General features: G+C 39.3%; 1 protein-coding gene across 1 annotated transcript in view; it reads right to left on the bottom strand.

Moving 5' to 3' along the window:
- The window catches only part of FSD2 (fibronectin type III and SPRY domain containing 2), a 67,131-nt gene that overhangs the window by 8,353 nt on the left and 34,586 nt on the right, over positions 1-24,192 (bottom strand). The window contains exons 7-11 of the mRNA XM_072619720.1: positions 23,810-23,965; positions 17,611-17,745; positions 12,317-12,470; positions 9,795-9,928; positions 3,767-3,899 (exon numbers count right to left, since the gene is read on the bottom strand). Of these exons, the coding sequence (XP_072475821.1) occupies positions 3,767-3,899; positions 9,795-9,928; positions 12,317-12,470; positions 17,611-17,745; positions 23,810-23,965 (712 nt within the window). The remainder of the gene's footprint in view (positions 1-3,766; positions 3,900-9,794; positions 9,929-12,316; positions 12,471-17,610; positions 17,746-23,809; positions 23,966-24,192) is intronic.

Below are 24,192 nucleotides of genomic sequence, written 5' to 3'. Positions count from 1 at the left end.
TGAAGCTTAAGTTATTTCTCAGCGTAGTATGAAAAAGCCCTTCACTGATTGGTTTCATTCAGCCCACATCTCCATTCTGATTACTCCCTTTCATATACTCTAGCCTAAATGCTTTTTCCTGAATTTTACATTCTTTTTCCAGTTGCCATGTCTTTGTTTAGGGCGTCTCTCCCTGGGGTCTGAAATGTAGTCCACACCTCCATTCCCCAGAATTCTTGGCTTTGATCACGGTTTAACCCAGATGCCACCTCCTACAGGAAGTCTTTCATGATCCTTTCCCATTATTATTGCCCTATCCCCACTCAGATTATCTCAAATTTATCTATATGCTTAAATGATGTAGGTAGTATGGTGAAGTGAATGGAGAGCTGGTCTCAGAGTCAGGAAGACCTAGGCTAAAACCCTGCTTCTGACACATACTGGCTGTGTGACCCTGGGCAAATCACTTTACTTCTCAGGAAGCTAGATAGCACTAAGAACTTGCACTGATAGAGGGAGTTTCCTCACCTGATAATTCAGAAAGCGTTCATTAAATGCTTATTATGAACAAGCCACTTGTCAGCCTTAGCCTGGGTGACTGGGAAGGTGGGGATACTCTCAACAGTAATAAGAAAGTTTAGAATGAGGATTTTTGGGGGGAGAGGGAAGGAAAGGTAGAAGAGAATGTTAACTTCTGTTTTAGACACACTGAGTTGGAAACGCCTATGGGACGTCCACTTGAAGATGTCCTGTAAGCAGGGGGATATTTATGTTGAGAACCTGAGAGTTCCCTTTACCAATGAAATCAAAGAACCACCCTCTCTTCTTGCCCTCTAATAGAATATAAACTTTTTGAGGACAAGGGCTGTTTTTCATTATGCCCTGGTATTTCCAGTGGGTACCTTAATGCCTTGTTCATAGGAAGCTCTAAGTGCTTTTTGAATTAAGTTGTCCACATGAATCAATAAGCATTCATTACTATGTACGAGTCACTGTGCTAAGGAGTAGGGAGACAAAAAAAAAAGGAAAACCATTCTGTACCCTCAAGGAGCTTACTATAACGAGCAGACAGTGTATTCGTGTACACATAAGATATACATCCAAAGTAGATGGAAGATAGCTTTAGAGAAAGGGATCAGGAAAAACCTCCGGAAGAGCTGAATCGGTCAGGAATTCTAAAAGGCAGAGATCAGGAGAGACAGCATTCCAAGCATGAAAGATAAGAGCCAGTAAAAAGAAAGACATGGAGAGAGAAAGTGGAGTGTCTCGCATGAGGAAGGTCAATATGTCTGCATCACAGAGTGCTAAGAGGTGAGTAAAATGTTAAGGGCCAGGTCATGAAGAACTGTCGATGTGCTTGGTAGTACATCTTTGTAAATTTAAGAAAATGCGTGTGTGAAATATAAGCAATATGACCAAGGCTTTCCCAAAGCAGCTGGTGACTCAGTGGACAGAGCCCTGGACCTGGAGTCAGGAAGACTTGAATTCAAATCCAGCCTCAGTCACTTCCAACCCGTGTGACCCTGGGCAAGTCACTTAACCTCTGATTGTCTGACAGAAGGATCCACTGGATCTGCTGGAGAAGAAACCACTCTAGCATCTTTGCCAAGAAAACTCCGTAGACTGCTGTGGTCCACGGGGTCACAGAATGAGAGACATAGCTCAACAATGACAACAAAGCTTTCTTGCAGTATAGGAGACAGATTGGCGGATTCCAAGTCAGGAAGTTCTGGTTTTGAATCCATTCTTAGACGCTTTATTAGATAAGTCACAAAACTTCTCTGAGTCTCAGTTTCCTCATGTGTAAGATTGAGATTCCTCAAAATCCTTCACTCCCTTTAAGACTCAGTTCAAGTGTCAACTTCTACCTGGAACCTTTCCTGACCCTCTCCCCCATCTCCAACTGCTCGTATCCTCCCTCCCGAATTATTGTAACTATGTTGATTTTATTTTGTATTTATTCTACATAAGACATGCCGTCTCCCCTGATAGAATGCAGGTTCCCTGAGATCTGGGGCTTTTCACACTTTGTTGTCATATCCCCAGTGCTTAGTACAGTGCTTGGCACAGGTGCTTAAAGAGATGCTGGTTGATTGATTATAAAATGGGGATAATAATAGCACCAATCTCAGAGGGTTAGTTATGGTAAGGACCAAATGAAATCATGTACACTTCAAAACACTATATGACTATGAGCTATTATTATTGTAGTAGCTTAATTATTCATGCCATTTTGATCTAGGGCTTAGAGCTGAATGACTTGAGGCCTAAATGTATGGTTGATTAAAGTTACATTAAAAAAAACTTATGTGCAGTGGTTGACTTTGATGTAGTGAAGCAGTTATTTAGGCTCTGTATGTATTTTCAGCCTGACAGCCCACCTGGCTTGCAAGAAGAGTTCATCTAGATCTCAGCTTCAAAGTAGATCCTCCTCTTAGCACCTGCAGATACAAGTCAGGACCCACTGAAAGGACCATTAGGAAGACTGACCTCTCATTAGTCCCTTCCCTGATCGTTTTAATGAAATGAGGCACATTTGGGTACCATTCTTTTCTTCTCTTCCATTTTTCTGGGTCATTTCATCAGGCCTGGGTTGTTTGTGTCCATAAAGATACAGGAAAGGTTCACTGTGCCCTGATTCACCCATCATTAAGGAGCGCCTCATTGTATTATGAAAATCTTTCCCTGAGGTGCCCCACTCACTTTACAGGCATTATCTAATTAGGCCTCTCAACACTTCCATAAGCCTGAGGTTATTTCTCTTAGTATATAGATGTAAAGAGTGATGACCACTTAGGAGTTTCCCATTGCAAGAGACTGAGGACAATTGAGAATAAGCGATTTGTTTGTAGTCCATGGTGGTCTTGTGCCCAGCTTTGTGCTTTATCCACTATGAGTGTGCTGGGTTGTGGTTATCTCTGGCCATCTGTACCCACAAAGGGATCACATAATCCTGTTGTACCCATCACTCAATCAGCAGGCATTTATTAATTGCCCGCCATGTCCCAGATATGCTGCTCAAGAGAATTCAAAAGTGAAGCAGTACCTACCCCATGGAAAACTTCTATGCACTGAAGCAAAATGAAGCAAACAGAACCAGGAAAACAGTATGCATAGTCACCACAAACAATGCAAATGGGAGGAATTATCACCACGAAACAGTCAAAACTGAATGTTCCTAAAGGAAAATGAGGAAGGACCTTCTCATGTATCTTTTTGATCACTCTAAGTTTAGAAGAGGGATTACATTTATTCTTGACCCAAAAGGGTAGAATTAGGAGTAATGAATGGGTGGAAATTCCACAGGCAGATTTTATCTCCACTTCCTCACAATTAGAGCTGTCCCAGTGTAGCATGGGATCCCTTTGGGGTAATATTTCAGGACTTTATGTTCTCTGAGAATGGCTCAGGAATTAAGCAATTTAAAGATGAAAAGTTATTTATATTGTGTATAGGGAAACTATTGACTTAAGATCTCGAAGAGAGACAGTGAAATAAGAGAAGTGGACTAAGCCATGCCAGCTTATATATCTATAACAGTTCAAGATCTCCAAAGCACTTCTCTTTTATTAACCCTGTAAGGTCGATCGTGGAAGTTGTTATGCTGGTTTTACAGAAAACTGAACATCAGGAAAATAAAGAGATTTGCTCAGGTTCGAGCCTAGAGCTAGTAAAACTCAGATCTCAGATTTAAGCACAAGTCTTTCCTAATTCCATCCCAGACCAACATTCCCTCTGCTACATGATACTTCCCTGTGAGAATTTGAGATTACTACATATTAAGTACCTAGTAAACCTGATGTCACTATCACGGGGCTCACTTGCTGGGTTTTCTCCTTTACCACGCACAATTGTAAACCCATCTTCTGAAATGGACAGCAAAGGATGGCTGGTGTCCTTGTTAAGGTGGAAGTAGGTACCTAAGGAAGGGAAGAGTAAAATTTTAGCTAACAGAGCATTGATGCAAAGTCCAAGAATCAAACGTTTAGAGTTGGAAGGATCTGTAGAGGTCTTATAACACAATCCTTTTGTTTTACAGATGAGGAATCTGGAGTCTAGAGAGAGGAAGCCACTTGTCCAGTGTCACATGGAGAGAAAGTAGATGAGTTGAGATTCAACTCCCCATTCTCTGACTCCATATCCAGAACAGCTATTATCATGCCTTGTATATTTTTCCACAAGTAGCCCTGAGAGGTTCTAAATTTAATTACACAGTCATTATAATGAATCTGGAATCACAAACTCATAAATGTTAGCACTGGAAGACACCTGGGAGAATGTTCAATCCATTTTTCCCTGTACAGGTCCCAGACCCCATTTTACAGATAAGGGCCAGCATAATCAAGAGACTTGTTTCACCCCAGGCCTCCTAATTTCAAGTCCTGAACTCTGTCACCTGAATAGCTCAAGCAAGTGTTTTGGAATTGGAAGGGACCTTAGAGGCTGTCTATACAGACTCCTTCATTTTGAGTTGTTTTTTGTCTTACAGATGAGGCCCAGAGAGGACAAGTGATTTGTCCTAAGCAACAGAGAGAATAGACAGAGCTGGAACTGGAGCTAAGTGCATTGTTCTCTTTACTCATTTGTGTACATGTCTTTATCTCCCCTTCTACACTGTGAGCTCCCTCTGTAAGGGTAGTGGACTCCATCTTATCCTTCACAGCCCCTGAAGCACCAGCCCTTCCCTGGACAAAGCAGGTGTCCGATAAATGAATGCTGAAATAACTTGAATAATAGAAAAGTTTTTTTTTATTTAACACTTGAAAAAGAAAACTGTAAAGAGCCAGATGTGAAAGGTACAGAGAGTAATAGACTGTTTTATAGGAGAGGGTGAGGAAGGATGATAACAGAAGGTACAGGGAGCCCATCTCCAAAGCCTACCTTCTAAAACTTGAGGACAGGATAGATAAATAATGGCTAAGATCTCAAAAAGACAATGTGGGAAGGGAGATGATGGCTGTCTGGGCAGATTCATTCTAGAGCAGAGTAGCCTATGTACATACATATGTATCTAGGTCACTGGGGTGAGGAACCTGCGACTTCAAGGTCACTTCACGGAACAAATGGATTCAATCAAAAGAGCCACACTTGAGGACCTAGAGGGCTACATGTGACTTGGAGGCCACAGGTTCCCCACCCCTGATCTAGGATATATGTATATATGAACATAGGATACAGACATACATATATCTATATAGGATACTTTGCTCTAGAATAAATCTGCTCAGACAGTATATGTATGTGTGTGTATAGAAGATATGTAGTATGTAGATATATATGTATCTATATGTGTGTTTATGATTATATACATGTATATATATTATGATTATTTGTATATATGTGGTATGTAGATATATGTGTCTATATGTGTGTATGATGCATATATATGTGTACAGTCACATATATATGCACTATATATATGTATATATGTATGTATTGTGTATATGTGCACTCACACACACACACACATTTCTCTAGCCACCCAGAGCCACAGCTGAAGGAATTCTAATTCCACGGCCAGTCTCTTTCAAGGAAGGATTAATGAAAAGAACCAAGAATCAGTGAATAGTCGTGGGTAGGAACTGACTCCTGAAAAGTTCATCTGCACTTGAAGGTAGAGCAGTTGAAACAAAAACACAATCTGACGTTGTCAGCCCAAGGTAACCCTGATATGAACGACACCTCATCTCAGAACTGCTGAATCTGTTTCCTTCTGTCTGAATCTGTCCCATCACTCTCCTCCATGGTTCTTTTCCTCTTCTGTCTCTCCTCCCTCTTTTTCACTTCTGTTCCCATGTTTCTTTCTCCAGTCTTTATTCTCTGATGTTCCTCTTTCTTTCTCCACCCTCTATCTCTGTTTCCTTTTCCCTTCCGTCTCTTCCTTTTTCTTCTTCTCCCTTAACTTCTTCCCCTTCTCCAAACTTCTCTGCCTCTCTCCCTTAACTGGACACAACATGGAAATGAAATATTTTTATTGTATTAATCTAATACAATTTAATATTTTTTGTTCCTGATTTTGAAAGCAAATGAGTTGAACATTCTATATTTCCTTCTCCAAAAATCATCTTTAATCAAATTGCTTTCTGCTTGTGTATGACTCATGATTGATTTTCCCCTCTGTGTATAAACAATAAAGACTAAGGGTCTCTGGCTTTGATATGGGAACAGATATATGAAAATTTACCTAGAATTTAATGTTTTCTTTTTTATTGACATTTTTATTTGCACCTACATTCGTTTCTCAGTAAACAAGCCTGATGTAAGGCCTTCACTTAAAAAAAATGAGCCAAGCAAAACCATCCAAGTATGCAGTGATTGCAATCGTCAGTTCGTGTAACTTTCCACTCCTGGTTGGCTGTTTCTTAGCAAAGCGGAAGGGAATACATTTCAATCACCTGGAACCATCACTGATTTTGACATCTATTATATGATTCTCACTTCACCTCTCTGAGGTCAGAAGTACAAATATTATGCAGATAAAAGAACCAGGTCAAAGAGAAGTTCTGCCAATTGCCCACAGAAACCAAGTCTTCCGAATGAAAAACTAGAGGGGTTGGATCATTTGCTCTTTGATGTGGTGAAAAGAGGTGGGATTTGAGTCGGGGCACCTGAGTTTGAATCTGCCCCTCCTACTTACAGCCCAGATGACTTTTGGCAAATCATTTACTCTCTTTGAACCTCTGTCTTTATCTGTTAAATGAGGGCTGTGGTTGACTCCCAGCTCCAAATCCACGGTCCTTTATTCTCTCTGTTCTCTTCCAGAAAACATTGAGTGCAAAGCTTTGGGGTTTTGTTGGCTCGTGATTTAATATAATTCTTTTATGTTTAATATGCTGCAGTATCTCAAGTAGGACATCTGGAGAGGAGACACATCCAACCCCCTACTCCATTGTTAACTTGTCATAATGTGAGATACAATTTCATCTCCTTGGCATTCATTTTCTCAAATGCAGAATATGGATAACAGCTTTTCCTTAACTACTTTATAGGGGTATTATGCAGATAAAATCAGAAACTGTTTTCCACGTGTATTTTGGGACAGCTTAGTTAGTAGTAAATGTACTTCCAGGAAACTTTTTTGTTCTTTCTTGGCTTTTTATTGTTGGTAATTTTTGTTGTTGTTGAGAAACTGAAACTTTCAAGCTGATACCACATCTGTGGTTGCTATAACCCACTGCTTCCACAGGCATCTTTGTGCACTCACTACCATGCTTTGCATATGGTAGATATTGAAGAGGTTGGGTTTGTTTAACCTACTTAGAGTTTTCAAGACAGTCTACATACATCTGATCATCACAACAACTCTGAGGTTGTTACCTAATGCTATTATTATCCCCATTTTACAGATGATGAAACTGAGGCTTGAAACCATTCCATGATTTGTCTGGGGATATACAGCCAATAAGCACCAAAGGTGGGATTCAGACCCAATATTTCTTAACTCTAAGGGCAGCACTCTATCAGCTTTGTTACACTGGCCAAGTACGTGCAAGATCCTGGAGGCAAAGGGAGACCTAAGATCACGTAGAGGCCATTTCTGTTCTTACTGAGCTAATAATCTGTGTTGCTACTGAATGTATCGTATCTACCTTTGTATCATCAGCATTTATCATGATCTTGCACATAATGTTGCTCAATAAAGATTTGTTGAATGTTATGTAAATGAATGTTATACAAATATTCTCCTACTGAAAGTTAATTCATATCTCCAGAAGCTGCTTGTTTTCTTTGGCAAAGTGAGAGGTCACTCCTCCAAGGAATGCTGCAAAGAAATACAATGAGTTCCATAGGAGTGTTTACTTTCTTACACAGAGGCTAAATAGATAAGTGAATGATGCAGCAAGAGAATGATGAAACTCTAATCCATCTGATTTATATGAAAGAACAACTTAATAGTGAGGATTCCTCTGGTTTGTCTATTTTAATATGGAAATTAACATTGTAAACTTAGAATCATAAAGTCATAGAATGTTAGAGTCAGAAGGAACCTGAGAGATAATCTTGTGGAGCCCCTCCTTGACAAATGAGGGAACCGAGGCTTAGAAAAGTAAGTTGTCCTAGCTCACATGTTCAGCACATTTCATTAAGGAGGACACATAGGGAATTTTGTTTTTAAAGGTGAATATTAACTGTTCACTTTTATTCATCAAATTAAAGAAACTAAAATAATAATTTTATTTTTTAATTAATCACTAAGTTTTACTTTTAAAATATAAACTTTTCAAAGGGTTCATTTTAAATCATACCCTTGCCCTCAGTCTTAAATCCAGAACAACCTTTTTTTAGCCTCATCTTCTTTGTATAAAAAAAGATATCTTTCCAATTAAACTCTGCTCCCTGCTTTGCTAAGAAGAGCCAGGGGTAGAGCTCAAGGACTGGTAAATCCTTTTAAAATTTAAAATTTAATTTTTACCTATCTTTCCCATACCAACTAGAGCCCCAAGGTCAGGGAAAACAAGGTGACCAGAGGAATAAAGAATTAGTTGATTTTTTCTGACCCAGTTGGAGTTCCTGGGCACATAGAGTGGCGCATGGAGTTCCTTGGGAGCATAGGTGAATTGAAGAAATCAGAATCAAGCTTTGCCAAAAAGTACCATCACAGTGGGTGAGGCATCATGGAAAAATCTGGAAGATTGTCATGAGGGTTGTCCTGAGCTCCAGAGCCACTAGATGCACTTTATTTTTCACAAACCAGAGCTTGAAAGAAGTGGAGGGGAAGTGGATGGAAGCAGGAACAGTGACAATAGTGGTTGTAGCAACTGAGAGCTGCAGATACCAAGAAAGCTATCCCCACCTCTACTGGCTCCTGATCCCCAACAACTTCACTGTGGCACTGGGACATTTGAGTTTCCCAGGGCATGCCCAGCATGCCCCATAGACACATCTATGATCACATGACTAGTCAGTGACAGAGCTGAGGCTAGCATTTAGATCTCCTGATTCCCAGGTCTTTTTACTATGCAATGTTCCTTCTGAGGTGTATGGATAATGCATTTTTGCTTGTTGTTAATATAATCTTGCTTCTTAAAGAGAAGATCTTCCCTACCCATTAAGGGAAGTTTGATTAGGGAAGATTTGTAGGAAGGTCCACACCTTTTGTTAGTTTTCTAATGTGGCCTGGGTTCTCCAGGGTTGTGATGCCCTCTGGCTCTAAAAAATGTACAAGTACTCCGAAGTGAGGTTTTATTTTGAGGCTTACTGATTGTAAGTGTTTGTTTGGCCAGATGAGACTCCGGGCAGCTGCTAAGGAGCCCCCAGACTTTGAAAACCCAGATGCTGGTGCTTTCTCCAGTAACTATGTATGTATGGTCAGTCAGTTATCTGTCTGTTGATTTGTGATGTATGTATTGCTTACTGTCAGTCAGCTGGAAGCACTGTCTGTTGATCTGATATCTCTATTTTCTCTGAAGTTCAGGGTGCTGACTTTTTCCCCCCTAAACTAAGTGGATGATATATGTGCTTGATTAAAGTGACTGTTAGACTCTCAAAAGTTGCCTTTCCTTTCAGAAAAGCAGATCAAAGAACCTGTGATAGCTGGCTCTCCTGTTGTCAGAGTGCTTGCTTTTACATGAGGTTAGCAACAGAGGGAGGGGAAGGGGACCAACTTTCTGAAATCATCCTCCTATGACTAACCCACTATATGGGTGAATAGTTCAAGAACACTGCTGAATGAAAACAGTGAGAGGGACAACAGAGAGCAGAATGAAAGACTTATGCATCTCAGCTCTTAAAGATGTTAGGAATGGATAGATTGCTTCTAACCACAATATCCAAAAGCTTTCCTCCTAATAGCAAAATATGAATTTAAACAATACCTGTAGTGTGGATAGTAGCAGGCTCACTTCTTTCACTAGGGCCCCCCACATTGATGGCCCTTACGTAGACCAGGTAGTTTTCTCCAGGTTGCAGCTGAATTAGAGATTCACAGGTAGGAATTCCTACTATGGACCTAAAAACAAAATAAAGTGATGAAACAAAACATAATGATATGTGATAGCAGTAAAGTACCTGATAAACATTTCACATTGAGCACTCCAATGTTTGCTACTATTGATGGCCAGGCAATAAGACATCACAGGTTTGTGGGCACGTCACTTAACATCTCTGAGATTCATTCTTCTCATCGCTAAAATGGGGATAACACCTGTGAGTAGTAGCTACTTCACTTACAGAGTTGTTAATTGAGATGACATTTCTAGAGCACTTTGCACATCTTAAGGCACTATATCAATACTAGCATGTTATCATTATCATCATGATTATTAAATGAGATAATGGGTGCAAAGCATGTTGCAAATTTTAAAACATTATATAGTCAGTTAATATCATTCATGATTGACAATGAGAATAAACCCCTTAGGGAATCACGTTTTGCACCAATCCAGTTTTCTGGATTTCTGAGATTTCTGTTTGTTTTTACCATTGTTAGTCTAAAAGGAAAGCTAATTTGACTTAGTGCTTAGCATAGTACTTAGTAGGCACTTTATAAATGTTTATCCACTGACTTCTTCACTCAGTGGAACTCATTCAATTTCTAGGTCATATCTAAGACGGAAACTCTAGATCAGAGAACCCTTTGAAGAAAAGATGCAGCCCAAGGTCTTTCCCAGTTCAATGTTTCCCTGTTATCACTGGCTTGGTTCCATGTTCAGGGAACCTGAAGCCCAATCTGAATTCTAAGTGTTCTCTGTGGCGCCCACTTTTTGTTCAACTATTTCTGGAGTTTACCTATTTGATCAATTTTTAAAATCAATTTTATGTATTTATCAATTTTTGTTTTTTTTAAAAACTTGTACCAAATAATCTCAATGATTATAATTTTGTAATAAGAGTTTGAAATCTGGTACTTCCAGACTCTATTCTTTGTAAAAAAAAAATTTTGTTACATTTTAAGTTCTAAACTGTCTCCCTCCTTCCCCACCCACCACCAGAGAAGGCCATTCTTTGACATATATGTATATGTATATGTGTGTGTATATATATGTATATATATATATATATATATATATATATATATATGGTGTGTGTGTGTGTGTGTGTGTACTCTATTTATCAGTTCTTTCTCTAGAAGTGGATAGCACCTTCCTTCATAAGTCCTTTTTAGTTGATCTGAGTATTTATAATAAGTTATTCAGAATAATTTATTCATTCATGGTTATTCTTTGAACAATATTGCTGTTACTGTATAGAACATTCTCTTGGTTTTGCTCATTTCATCCTTTATTACTTCATGCTAGATTCCCTTTAGTCTTACTTTTTTCATGATTTCCCCAATTTTGTTATTATTTTGTTTAGTTCTTAAAATAACTCTTTGTAAGTTTTATTGTTATGAGACTAAGTATATAAATCAATTTAGGAAGTGTTGTGATTTTTTATTATATTGGCATGACCCAATTATGAACAACTGGTATTTCTTCTAGTTGTCTTCTTTTTTTTCCTGTTTAAAGTGTATTGAACTTGTATTAAAACAAGACCTGAATGTATCTTGGTAGACAGGCTCCTGGATACTTTATATATTTTATGGTTAATTTGGATATATATACATGTATATATATATATGGATATATAGATATATATATGTGTTTTCTATTTTCTGGTGAGTTTTTTAGTAAATTCTAATGATTATTGTAAATTAATCTTCTGTCCTATCACTTTAATAAGATTATTGCAATTAATTTTTAGCTGAATCTTTAGGGCTAATTAAGTAACCCTATACTCTGCAAATAGCAAGAATAAAATAAAATATTAGCAAGGAGGTCTGCTCTAAAGAGAGTGTGAACCAGTCACATGGGTAGAAATTTTTGGATGGGGATAGTCCAAGTCTATTCTGATCTGTGCCTACACATCTATAAACCGTGCCTGGAATTGAACTACCTTCACAGACAGCAAAGAAGAAGAAAAATACCACTTGCTTCACATAATTCTTATCTACTCCATTACTAACCCTCTACTACATCTCCCCAAAGACATCATTGCTCCATCTTCCAATGAAATTAAGGAAAATTCCAAATTATTTGAAAAGATTGGAGTCTTTTAAAAAGATGAATGTGTATATGAGATTTATATTTAAGGTGAATATATGAAAAAAAAAAGCCTTTGAGTCCTTGTCCTTTCTGACTTCCCCTACATCTTTGTATCCTGGGAGGGATTTAAACTTTCAGTTTTTGCTACAACTAAGCAAGGTCAAATTAAAGATATTGTTTGTCTCAAAATCCAGTTTTCTTTCTTCAGGCAACTTGTGTTTCATATGCAATGTGACTGGGGAGCATTGTCCCGTGTGATACAAAAGTGATAATCAAGCATTCTTGAGCTATAACATTGACCTGTATTGACTCACTCTGTAACAATATTCCCCGGTTCTTCATTGTCTACTTTAGACAGTTCAATAGTGTATGAGTCCACAGGATTCATGTTTCCAGATTCCCAGCGCACCAAGGCAGCATGCTCACAGCTTAAGATCTCTTTGCTTTTGATAATGGGAGGTGAAGGAGCTAAGATACAGGGGAAAAGAAAGAAGGGAAATCATTTGAGAGGCAATGTGGTATACAGTGGACAAGGCATTGAACTTGGAGTCAGGATGACCTGGGTACCAATCCCACCTCAGACACTTAACTCTCTGTGTGACCCTTGGCAAGTCACACTTCATTTTTCTATACCACCCCTTTATATCTGTAAAATGAAGGGGTTGGTTCTATCTCTAAATCCATGATCTTATGATTCATATGCTTCTGAACTAATATTTGGCTACAAATAAGCATATGCAACCATCCCCAACCCATTCTTTCCCCCCAAATATTTTATAATTAAAAGAATACAAGGAAAATTCCTTAAGAAACTATATAAAATAATGGAAAGAGTGACAGATTTGGAGTCAGACCGTCTAGGTGTGAATCCTGCTTTCACTCTACTGTGTGACTTTGGGCAAATTCATTTCCCTCTCTAGGCTTCAATCTCCTCATCTGTAAAATGGGGACTGTAGGGTCAAAGTCCCTTTCATACTTCAGTCAAATGATCTAATAACAAAAACAGTTCATCCCAGTAACAGGCCATAAGATTTATGGAATGCTTGCTTCACATTATCTCATGTAGGCAATACAAATATTATCTCTTTTACAGATGAGGAAACTGAGGAACAGAGAGGTTATGTGGCTTGTCCATGGTCACAGAGCTAATAATTACTAGGGTTATAATTTGAACCCAGACCTCTTGCCTCTAAGTTCTATGCTTTCAGAATCAATATTATATGGACTTTAAGCTGCAAACTCCTGGAGAGAAGATGAGAGAGGAGTTAAGAAGGCTTCTAACCTTTCCATGACCAAAGAACAAATATTGAATCAAAGGAGGGAGTATTGGGCAAATTGTTTTGGTTTTGTTTATTTAAGAGACACCAAATGCCAGGGCTGGAATTCAATCCAATTCAACAAACATTTAGATGCCTATTATGTGAAAAGTGGTAGACTAGATTCCTGAGACAGACCCTGGGAAAGACAAGAACAAAACACTTCCTGCTTTAAAATATCCTACATTCTACTTGAGGGATATGATGTGTATACGGCTAAGTAAATAAAAGTGATTTCAGGTGGTGGTGGGGAAACAATGGGGCACCAGAGCTGAGTCCTAAATAGAATTAAGTATCCAAGAGATGGAGGTAATGAAGGGCAGAGTTTCAAGCGTGAGAAACGGTCGATCACAGAGGCAGATGGAATGTTGTATAATGGGATCCGCTAGGAGGTCATTTTTGCTGGAATCCATTAGCGTATGAGGGGGAGTAATATTTTTGAGGAGGTAAATTAGAGCCAGATTATGAAGCCTTTCAGATGATTGACAGAAGATCTAGTATTTTATATTACAAGCAACTGAACCTTCTTGATCATGGGCATGACTGGCCAAACCTGTGCTTTAGAAGTACCAGTGTGGGGGCAGCTAGGTGGCACTGTTCCCTGGAGTCAGAAGAACCTGAGTTCAAATATGACCTCAGAACTTGACACTTCCTAGCTGTGTGACCTTGGGCAAGTCACTTAACCCCAACTGCCTTGCCTTCCACCCTCCAAAAAGTAAAACAACAAAAAAATAGAAATACCAGTTTTGTGGATGATGAACTGGAGAGGGGAGACACAAGAAAAGAAGACCAATTAGGAAGCTATGGGAGTAGTCTAAGCAGGAAGTAATGAGGGACTGAACTAGGCTGGCAGCTATGATGGAGAGAAGGGAATAGATTCAAGAGATGTTGAGGAGGTAGGAGTCCTGTTGTTGTTTTCGGTCATTTCAGTTGTGTCTGACTGTGACCTTACTTGGGTTTTTTTTGGTAAAGACACTGAACTGGTTTGCCATTCTCTTCTCCAGCTCATTTTACAGGTGAGGAGCTAAGGCAAACAGGGTTGAATGACGTGCCCAGGGTCATACAGCTAGTAAGTATTTGAGGTAAGATTTTGACTTGGAAGGGTGAGTCTTCCTGACTTTAGGCCTGGCATTCTAACCACTGCACCATCTAGCTACCCCAGGAACCATAAGACCTGACAGTTAGTTGGATGGGGGGGGGGGGGCGCGGGGGAAGAGGTCAAGCAGGATGGAGTGAGTATGAAGAGTTAAATATGTTTCCAAGGTTACAAACTTGAATGAATAATTATGGCAGTATCCTCAGTAGTGACTGGAAAGTTAGAGCAAAGTGTCGTTTAAAGGGAGAAAGATAATAAGTTCTGTTTTGGACACATCAAGTTTGAGTTGGCTATGGGATGTTCATGAGTCCATGTTTCTTAGGCAACTGGTGATGCAGGTGCAGAGGTCAGGAAAGACATGAAGGCCTGACATGTAGATGAGGGAGTCATCTACATAGAAATGATCATTGACTTCATGGAAGCTGATAAGAGCTTCACATAGGAATCAGGGATAAGGATCAGAGGAAGAGAAGAGGGGTCTGGATAATGCCCTGGAATGCAGACATGCACAGGAAGTTGGACAAGGATGGTGGTCCATCAAAGAAGAATGAGAAGAATCTGTAGGACACATAGGAGGAGGACAAGGAAAGAGTAATACCTTGGAAATCCTGGATCAAATGCTACAGGGAGGACAAGAAGGTCAATTGTCTCACTTTGTATTTCTATCCCCAATACCCAGCACAGTGCCTGGAACATAGGAGACACTTAAGACATTGACTGACTGAAAGATAAATACTGAGAAAAGTCCATTGCTTCACAAATAAGGGATTATGAGCATCTTTGATGACAGCAGATGTGGAATTAGGAAGTAGTAGGAATGCAAGGGGTTAAAAAGTGAGAAAAGGATAGGTGTCAGATTAAATGGTTTATTCTAGCAATGAGGCTTTGAAAGGGAGGAAACACATAAGGCAGTAGTTTAAGGATGGCAGGGTCAAAGGAAGGTTTTTAACAACAGGAGAGATCTGGTTGAATAGAGGTAGTAGAGAGGGAGCCAGTGGATAAAGAGAGATCAATGATTAGAGATGATTGAAGGGATAGGCTTCTGGGGTAGAAGCAGGGGACAGGATCAAGGACACAAGTAGAGCAGTTGACATTACCTCTTCCTCTGAGGCTGCAGCACAGGAAGGGAGAGTGGGAATGGTCCTGAGTGGGTCTGAAGTCTACAACCAGGTTAAAGGTGGAGCTTGTGATGTTTGGCCCCTATTCTTTCAGCAAATATGGAGCAATGTCTTCTGCGGAGAGGTGATGGAGAGGAGGTGATAGAAGGCAACCTTAGAGAACATCTAGTCCAGTCTCCTCATTTTATAGATAGTAAAATGGAATCCCCAAAAAGTGAGGACATAATCATAAATTTAGAGGGGACCTTGGAGGTCATCCAGTCCAATTACCATTTTGCAGATGAAGATAATTAGACCTAGAGGGGTCAAGTGAATTGCCTAGGGTCACAGAGGTGGCAAGGGGTAGCATGGGATTCAAAATCAAGTTCTCTCACTCCAAATCCAGTGTTCTTGCCCAAGGTTATATAATTAGTTATTGGCAGAAGTAAAATTAGAACTTGGGACTCTTGACTCTCAGGCTAATGACTGTTCCCCTAGTTTGAAATGAACTAAGGGGAAGCAAAAGATTTGCCTTGGCATCTTAAACTTGTAACCAAAGTATAGGTAGGGTATTCCCAAAGTCTTAAGTATTAATAATTTAAAACTGCCTTAAGACTTTAATAATACCCTGTATTTATTTCAAATGGGGGAAATTATGTGGTTAAAAGTGTAAAAGCATAATTAGGTTATGACTTGTTGCCTCATAGTGCCATGAAGCAAGCCTAGATGGGTCACGGTGACATTTTGTGTTGGTGCTAAGTACCTCATGCTCTAGACTTCAGTAGCATAATTCAGTGTATAGCCAATAAATTAATACAAGAGAACACAGGTTGTCTGGTGGGGTTTCTCCTGAGAATGTGTGCCTTGGAGAGGAATAGAGTAGGGCTGACAACAAGAACAATGACCTCTTGTTTTATCTAGGTTACAAAGGGTTACAAAGGGCAGAATCTCTGAAGCCATTTCTACAATAACCTCATGAAGTAAGCAGTGCAAGGAAGAGGAGGGAAGGGACCTAGGGAGCTCCCTGAGGGAGGAAAGGACCTAGAACAGAACCCCCAAGTTGGAAAGGACCTCAGAGACTTTCTAGTCCAATTCCCTCAAGTGCCATCACCCAGATCACCCCAGTTGCTAGTGACCTGACTGAGTGAAATGAATTTGTATTCTGTATTGTGCATGTCTTATTTCCTCACCAAAAAAGATCACAAGTTCCATTAAGACTGGAACTGTTTTATGTAGGGATTTTTTCTTGTTCTTTGTACTCCTCTCCCCAGTACCTAGCACATAGTAGGTTCTCAATAAAGCTTTGTGGATTGATTGCCTGGAGCAGAGTAGGTACTTAATAAATCACTGTTGACTTGAAAACTGAGTTATTGAATCCCTCCTTTCACATGGAAGGCAGAGTGATACTGTAAGAAGAGCAATGGTTTGGGATGAGAGGACCTGGGTCCAAACTCCTGACTCTGCCCCTTATTACCAGGTCATTTCTCATCTGTACAATGAAGTGTTTAAATTTGACAGCCCTTAGGTTTCTTCTACTTCTAAATCTATAATTCTCATCCAGCATGAACAAACTGAAGTCCAGAGTCCAATTTAGATAGGAGTGAGAAGGCCTTCTATTACATCATAGCTCCTCAGGTATGAGTCTGGGACTGTGAAAAGCGAGACCCTCTGGGCACAGTCAGCCCTTTCCCACCCCATCCTCAATCCTCTTTATTGCTATATGCACCTCTTCTTTCACTGAGATTCTCTTATTCTCTCATTCCTGATTTTCTTTCATTTTCAAACCACTCTAAGATCCTTGCTGTTTGGGGACCAATGTATATCACACATCTCTATACCACCACTCCCCTACCTCCGTCCCTGCCTTCCAAACACACTACTGTGCCCTGCCTTTATTTTCTAGAAATTTTATTTCTTAGTGTGGCAATCATAATAGTAATTACACCTGGTGAGTCCAAAACGAGAATACCAATATTTATCTCAAAACCACATAATCCATCCATCTGAATGGTTCATAAAACTGCACTGGCCAAGATTCTGTGTCTCTCTGAATGAATATACAGTGGCCTGGCTCCCCGGACATCAATGGGACACATTACCTGTCACGTACACCGCTCTCTCACTTGGTGGGCTGACGCCAGTGCTATTCGAAGCTGTGACCCAAAATTCATATTGGGTATTAGGCACAAGGTTGGCCACAGAATAGTGTGATTCTTTGACATTCACTGAAAACTCTGAAATTAAAAAAGAAACATGATCTTAGTTCTTTTATAAAACTCTGAAATGAGCAGAATGTCCATGAATTTTTTCATTGCTTTAAATCCTGAAAACAGCCCCCCTTGAAGCCCTTAGCACAGCCATCCTGTGATGAAGAATCTTCTCAGAACAAAGATGTTTTATAATTCAATTCAATACAGTGAACCTTTACTAGCACCTACAAAGTGTAAGGCATTGTCTTAGTGCAAGGGATACAAAGACAATAAAAGGGAAGGAAGGAAGGAAGGAAGGAAGGAAGGAAGGAAGGAAGGAAGGAAGGAAGGAAGGAAGGAAGGAAGGAAGGAAGGAAGGAAGAGACCCTGCCCTCAAGGAGCTCACATACTCCTGGAAAGATATAAAACATACACAAATAACTAAAAACAAAATGTCAGGAGACATAAGGACGTGAGACCAGAGGTATTTTTCCCTGTCAAAATCAGGTAGAGTTTTGAGGGTTTTCCCGAATTATTATTATTAATAATAATATCTAACATTTATGTAGTGATGAAGCACTTTCAAGTTTGCACACATTCTTTCACTGGAGAACCACAGCAGCCCTGTGAGGCAGGGTACTGTGTCAACAAGTCCACAGTCAATAAGCATCTATTAAGTGCCTACTATGTACAGATACTGTGCTAGGTGATGAGAATGCAAAGGAAGGTAAAAAATAATTTCTACTCTCAAGGAATGTACATTTTAATACTATGTCCATATTAAGGTATATACAAGATATATCGAGTATACAAAGGCAGTTTGAAAAGGGAAGGCATTTAGCAGCTGAGGGGCCAGGAGTTAAACCATGGAAAGGAGGTAAGAAATAGGATGACATGTAGTAGAAAAAGTCAGATCAAGAATAGCTTTTATTCTCTTAAGAGATAGAGGAAATATATGTGTAGGCAGCAGAGAGAAGCCAGTAGACAAACAGCAATATAAACTGAGAGAGTGGGGATGTTACTGGGGGTATTTGCTGGAGAAGCCAGGAGGATGTAGGATTAAAGGCACATGTAGAAGCTTTTGTCTTGGCTAGAAGGATTACTTTTTTTTTTTAATCTCAAATTAGAATAAAGGAAGAAATAGTGGATGAAAATATCCAAGTTATTTGAGAAGAAGGAAGAAGAGGGTCCCCATGGCAAATGGTCTCAATTTTTTGGTGAAGGTCCCTGGCTTAGAGATGGGGGTGGGGGTGGAAAGTAGATATAGTGGGGAATCTGAGGATGAGGATTTGGAACAGCCACTGTGAAGACAGGGATAGAACGAATCCATCAGAAAAGAATATTTTTCTTGCTTTATGAGGACACAGGGAAGATGAAATAACATAAATTTGTAGTGGGACTAGTAGGTACAGGTCCATGAATTCCTCCAGCTCCAGGAATATCTGAATGGGAGTGAAGGGGATAGAAGGGAGGAGTAACTCCACTGAGGGCTGACAAGTCATGGTTGGCAATGGAGCAAAGGGCAAAGGAATCCAGGGTGGAAGACAGTAAAGATCCGGTTGACCAAGGGTATGAGATAGGAAAAGGAGCAGAGTCCACTATTGTGAGGGTATTGCTCTAAGACTGTGTGTATAGTTTCAGTTTTACAGAATAAACCTTGATTTTACTGGGTCTGGGCAGGCCCTCTATAACTCTACACTGCCTGTTATGGCTAACTTACAGCTTTTATCTGTCAATACATGAGACTGATCCTTATGCAACTGTGAAGTCTAACTTTGTGTTTAGTATCTCAGCTTCTCTTTTTTGAGACTTCATTTTCCATCTTCCTGTGCTCCTTTGCTCCCTTACCTCAAACCTACCTCCAAACTCTCCATCAAAATTAGCCTAATTTAATGAAAAGAGCATTGTACCAGGAGTCTAGGAGACTTAAGTTCTAGTTCTGTGACTGTGACTCTAGTAAGTTAGTTATTTCCCTCTCTGACCCTCCATTGCCTCTTCTGTCAAATTAGATGATTGGACTAAGTTCTCTTTTAGTTCTAATATTCTACTACTCTGAGTCAGCTGAAAATAAGGAAAGACTCTGATATCAGTCTTTTATCCTGGTCTTCAAGAACTCAACCCTCCCATTTCCTCACTACAGGATCTTTGCCTATTGCAGGTACCCAGTGACCTAATATTCTAATATTCACTACACAATAAAAATAAGCATAGACCTGTTATCAGTGATTTACTTTGAGAAATAGGTCAAAAGTTATGAGTCTTAGTCTTTCTCCTTTCAAATAGTCCCTCCTCTCCTGGACAAGACAAGATCTAGAATGCCCTTGGGGGTACCAGCACAAATGTCTCATCATCACTAGAGTATTTCAAGACCTGGTAGGTTTCCAATGTTCAGCCTAAGTCTCCAAACCTTTCAATTAATCAAAATCAACAAGTACTGACTTTAACCTCTACTATGTAATAATAATAGCTGGCATTTCTATATCTCTTTCAGGTTTGCAGCATCCTCCAGGTACAGCTAGGTACTGGGATAGGATGACAAAAATTAAACCATGTCTGACCTCAAAGAGTTCATAGTCTATCCAAATGAGTCAGTCTCTTCCTCCTTTGATATTCCCTTCCCTTTCTTCCTTAAGACTCCAAGACATATATCTTCTGTTTTCTAATTATTTATTATTTCAGTTAGAATTTGGTAATATTTTTTTACTTGACCCTCACTTTTCTGACATCATGGGCTAAACCTCCTGTGCCCCTTGTGCTATTTATACCTCTGGCAATTAAGTTTGAGAAAAGCTGTGTGTCACTGGAACCAGTGTTCCCTCTGATTTTTAAAGTTGAGAAAAGACAGTCCTCAGGAGCACATTGTAAGGGCGAAGTGTACAGAACAGTTCAATGTCATAATCAAATCAGATTCAAAACCAAGGTAATCTCACTCATTTAAGGAAAGGAATAATTACAATTGCCTGTGTGGTAATTAGGCACAAATGGTACCAAACATTTATAGATCTTTTTCTTCTCTTCTTTCTTAACCCTCTAGTCTCAGCAATCAGCATCAATGTCGCTAGCACCATATTAATTTTTAAATGAAATTCCATTTTTTACTTTATTTTTTATTTTTGGGAGTGGGAAGGCAAGACAATTGGGGTTAAATGACTTGCCCAAGGTCACACAACTCGTGTGTCAAGTGTTGGAGGTTTAATTTGAACTCAGGTCCTCCTGACTCCATGGCTGGTGCTTTACTCACTGTGCCACCTAGTGGCCTCGAAATTCCATTTTTAAAAAAACACCTGTCATATTTCAGATCTCTAAATGGGGCAGCAGATTAGTGCAGTGGGAGGAGAACTCAGCTCTACTACTGCTTTGTGTGACCCAGGCAAATTCTTTAACCCCTCTGGGCCTCAGTTTTTCCATTTATAAAAATTAAAAGGTTTTACTAGATAATCTCTAAGGTCCTTCCAGTTCTAAACCCATGATCTTCTATAAATGTTACACTAAACTCAGGAAAAAGATTTTGTTTCCCCCTACTTGTTTAATTCTCCTCAGCTAAGATGATCAGGCATTTTATGTATGATAAGACACTTCTTTTTTTTAATTAATTTTTTTGTTTGTTTTCAGTGTTTGGCAATCACTTCCCTTCCCTCTCCCTCTTTCCCCACTCCCTCCCAATGAGACCCTATTTCAAAAGATATTAGAACTGCATGCTCAGGTTGTTGGATTTAAGATTGTGGCTGGTTAAAGTGCTCTATTTCTAGAAGAGCCTAACCAGTGCAGAAATCTAACTAGAGCACGTGATCATGGCTTTGTTCCAAGGCACTAAAATTTAAGGGGATTAATAATTCATCCCTCTTTCCCTCTTTCAACAGCTGAGAAACAGCTAAGCTTATCACCTAGTTAGCAAGAACAAATAGTTAAGTAGGAAGCTGTCACTATGGCAGTTCCAAAGACACAGAAAGAGCAACAACATTTCTTAGCCAATGGCTTTGTCTGCTCTTCTGTAGCCTGTATTCAGAGTCTCTCAATGTCAGTAACCTGATCACGTGGTGAAATTAAATATCACCTTCCCAATTATATTTTGGGTTGGGGGCCCTCAATGCATTTTGACATTTTTATGTTGAATACATATTTACAAATTAGAATGCAAAATAGAACTATAAAAAGATACTAGACCACTACAGATGACATTAGCTCTCGATCTTTTGCACTTACTAATTGAATGACTAATTTAGCAATTAATCATGGATGGCCTTATGCCATTGGCATTTAAATCTTGGTTATTTAACTGTTCATGTATTTATAGCTTATTTCTTCAACTAAATTCTCCTTTCCCTAAGGGTAGGGAAAATGGTTTATCTCCATTTGTATCCTCAAGAGCAGGGTTTCTTAGCTTATTTTGTGTTCTATATTCTTTTGGCAGTCTGATAAAACCACGGATCTTTTCTCAAAATAATGTTTTCAAATGTGTAAAATATATAGGATCACAAAGAAAACTGATTATATTCTAGTCAGGAAAACCGGAGTTCAAATCCAGCCTCAGGCACTTACTAGCTATGTGGTCCTGGGCAAGTCACTTCACCCTGTTTGCCTCAGTTTCCTCATCTGTAAAATGAGCTGGAGAAGAAAATGGCAAACTACTATAATATCTTCACCAAGAAAATCTAAAAATCGGGTCACGAAGAGTCATAAACAGCTGAAGATGTCTAAACAACAACTGTATTAATTTAAAATTTGGTCTTTTGACCTATGAGATTTTGTTTCTTTATTAAGTTAGGTCTGCCCATTCCCCCTCTCTTTACCAGGACATCAGCAGCTGAGAGAATGTAGAGGTAGAATTAATTGCTTTGAAAAATTAGTTAATAAAGTTTGAATGACTTCTTGGGGGCCAGGGGAGGATTATTGCTATTTTAAGCAATGCCAAATTGCTTCTATAGCCCTTGAGAACAGGATAATTCCCAGGTGATCATCATAATAAAAACTGGTATTTATATGGTGCTTAAATGCTTTCAATTTGATCCTCACGGTGACCTTGAGAGATAGGGGCTAAGATCCCCATTTTACGGACAAGGAAACTGTGGCTAACAAAGGTCAAGTGACTTGTCCAGTCTCACACAGTGAGTGCGTATGTGAGGCAGGATTCAGTCTGAAGTCTTCCTGACTCCACATTCAATACCCTATGCTACCTGGCAGCCTGATCAGCCTCCCTTAGACCAGGAGAACTTTGTTTCGTTTTCAGTTCGGCAGAGCTTCTTAGTCTCTGAATGGTACACCTAAAAGCTCAGCAATTTTCCAACAAGAAGCTTTTCTGTACTCTAGTCCCACTCTTGAAATAACTCGTGAAATAACAAACTATCTCCTCCTCCTCCAGGCTTGCTAAGGATGTACATTCATTCATTTAATTATCTCTACATTCATCCAAAAATTATTTATCAAGAACTTACTATTCATTCAGCAAGCATATAGCAGTAGTTATCATATGTGTGGTATTTTGAGGTTTGCAAAGCACTTTACAAATGTTATCTCATGTGATCCTCATAACTCACAATTTGATCCTCTACTATTATTATCCCCATTTTAAAGATGAGGAAACTGAGGCAGACAGAAGTTCAGTGACTTACTCAGGGTGACACTTAGAATATGAGGCAGGATTTGAATTCAAGTCTTTCTGATTTTAAGTGTAGTATTCACATCACCTGGAGACCTCTGTAACACCTAACTTCCTTTATTTATTAAATATAAATTAAAAGCACTTGTCAAATGCCTCCTATATACCAAATACTATATTAGGCACATTAGATACGAAGACAAAAAAATGAAATGATCCCTGTCCTCAAAGAGTTTATATTCTAATAGAGTGAAACAAGTACACAGAGATGTAAATAAGCAATAAAGTAATTTCAGGAGAAAGGACACTAGCAAATTTGGGAACACAGTTTCCTAGCTGATGTCTCTTAGGATCACAGATCTCAGAAGTCCTGTAAGACTCATTCCATTTCCCCCACCCAATCCCACAGCCTTCGATCTATCCTATGCATAATCACTAGACTTAAGTCGATAAATATAACTCTGAACATAGCATATAGTCTGCTCTATAAAAATACTGCTTATGAAACCATACCTTTTTGCTCCTCTCTTTGTGCACCATCACTGACAGGTTTATAAAACAGCTGGTAGCTTTCTACAGTGTCGTCAGAGAACAGACTCCAGCACACCTTGACAGACGTCCCTGTAGCAGAGTTAGGTGTTTGTGTATTGATCACTGGAGCACAAGGAGCTATATATAGTGAAGGAAGAAATAATAAGATAGAGATAAAGGTATCAAAGAGAGATTTATTTCAAGCTATGCTTGCCTGATGAATTCATACAAGCTCAGTATCTTCTAATCCAACCCCAAATGATCTTTCTTCATTCTATTTTAATTTCTTTCTAAATAATCAAGAGCAATCATCTAGAATTACAGTTTCTCCTTCCCTGAACATTCCTGGAGAAAGATGAACAAAT

Source organism: Notamacropus eugenii, chromosome 1 (genome assembly GCF_028372415.1).
Source record: "Notamacropus eugenii isolate mMacEug1 chromosome 1, mMacEug1.pri_v2, whole genome shotgun sequence".
NCBI classification, from domain to species: Eukaryota; Metazoa; Chordata; class Mammalia; order Diprotodontia; family Macropodidae; genus Notamacropus; species Notamacropus eugenii.
This window is presented reverse-complemented; position numbering and strand designations above follow the sequence as displayed.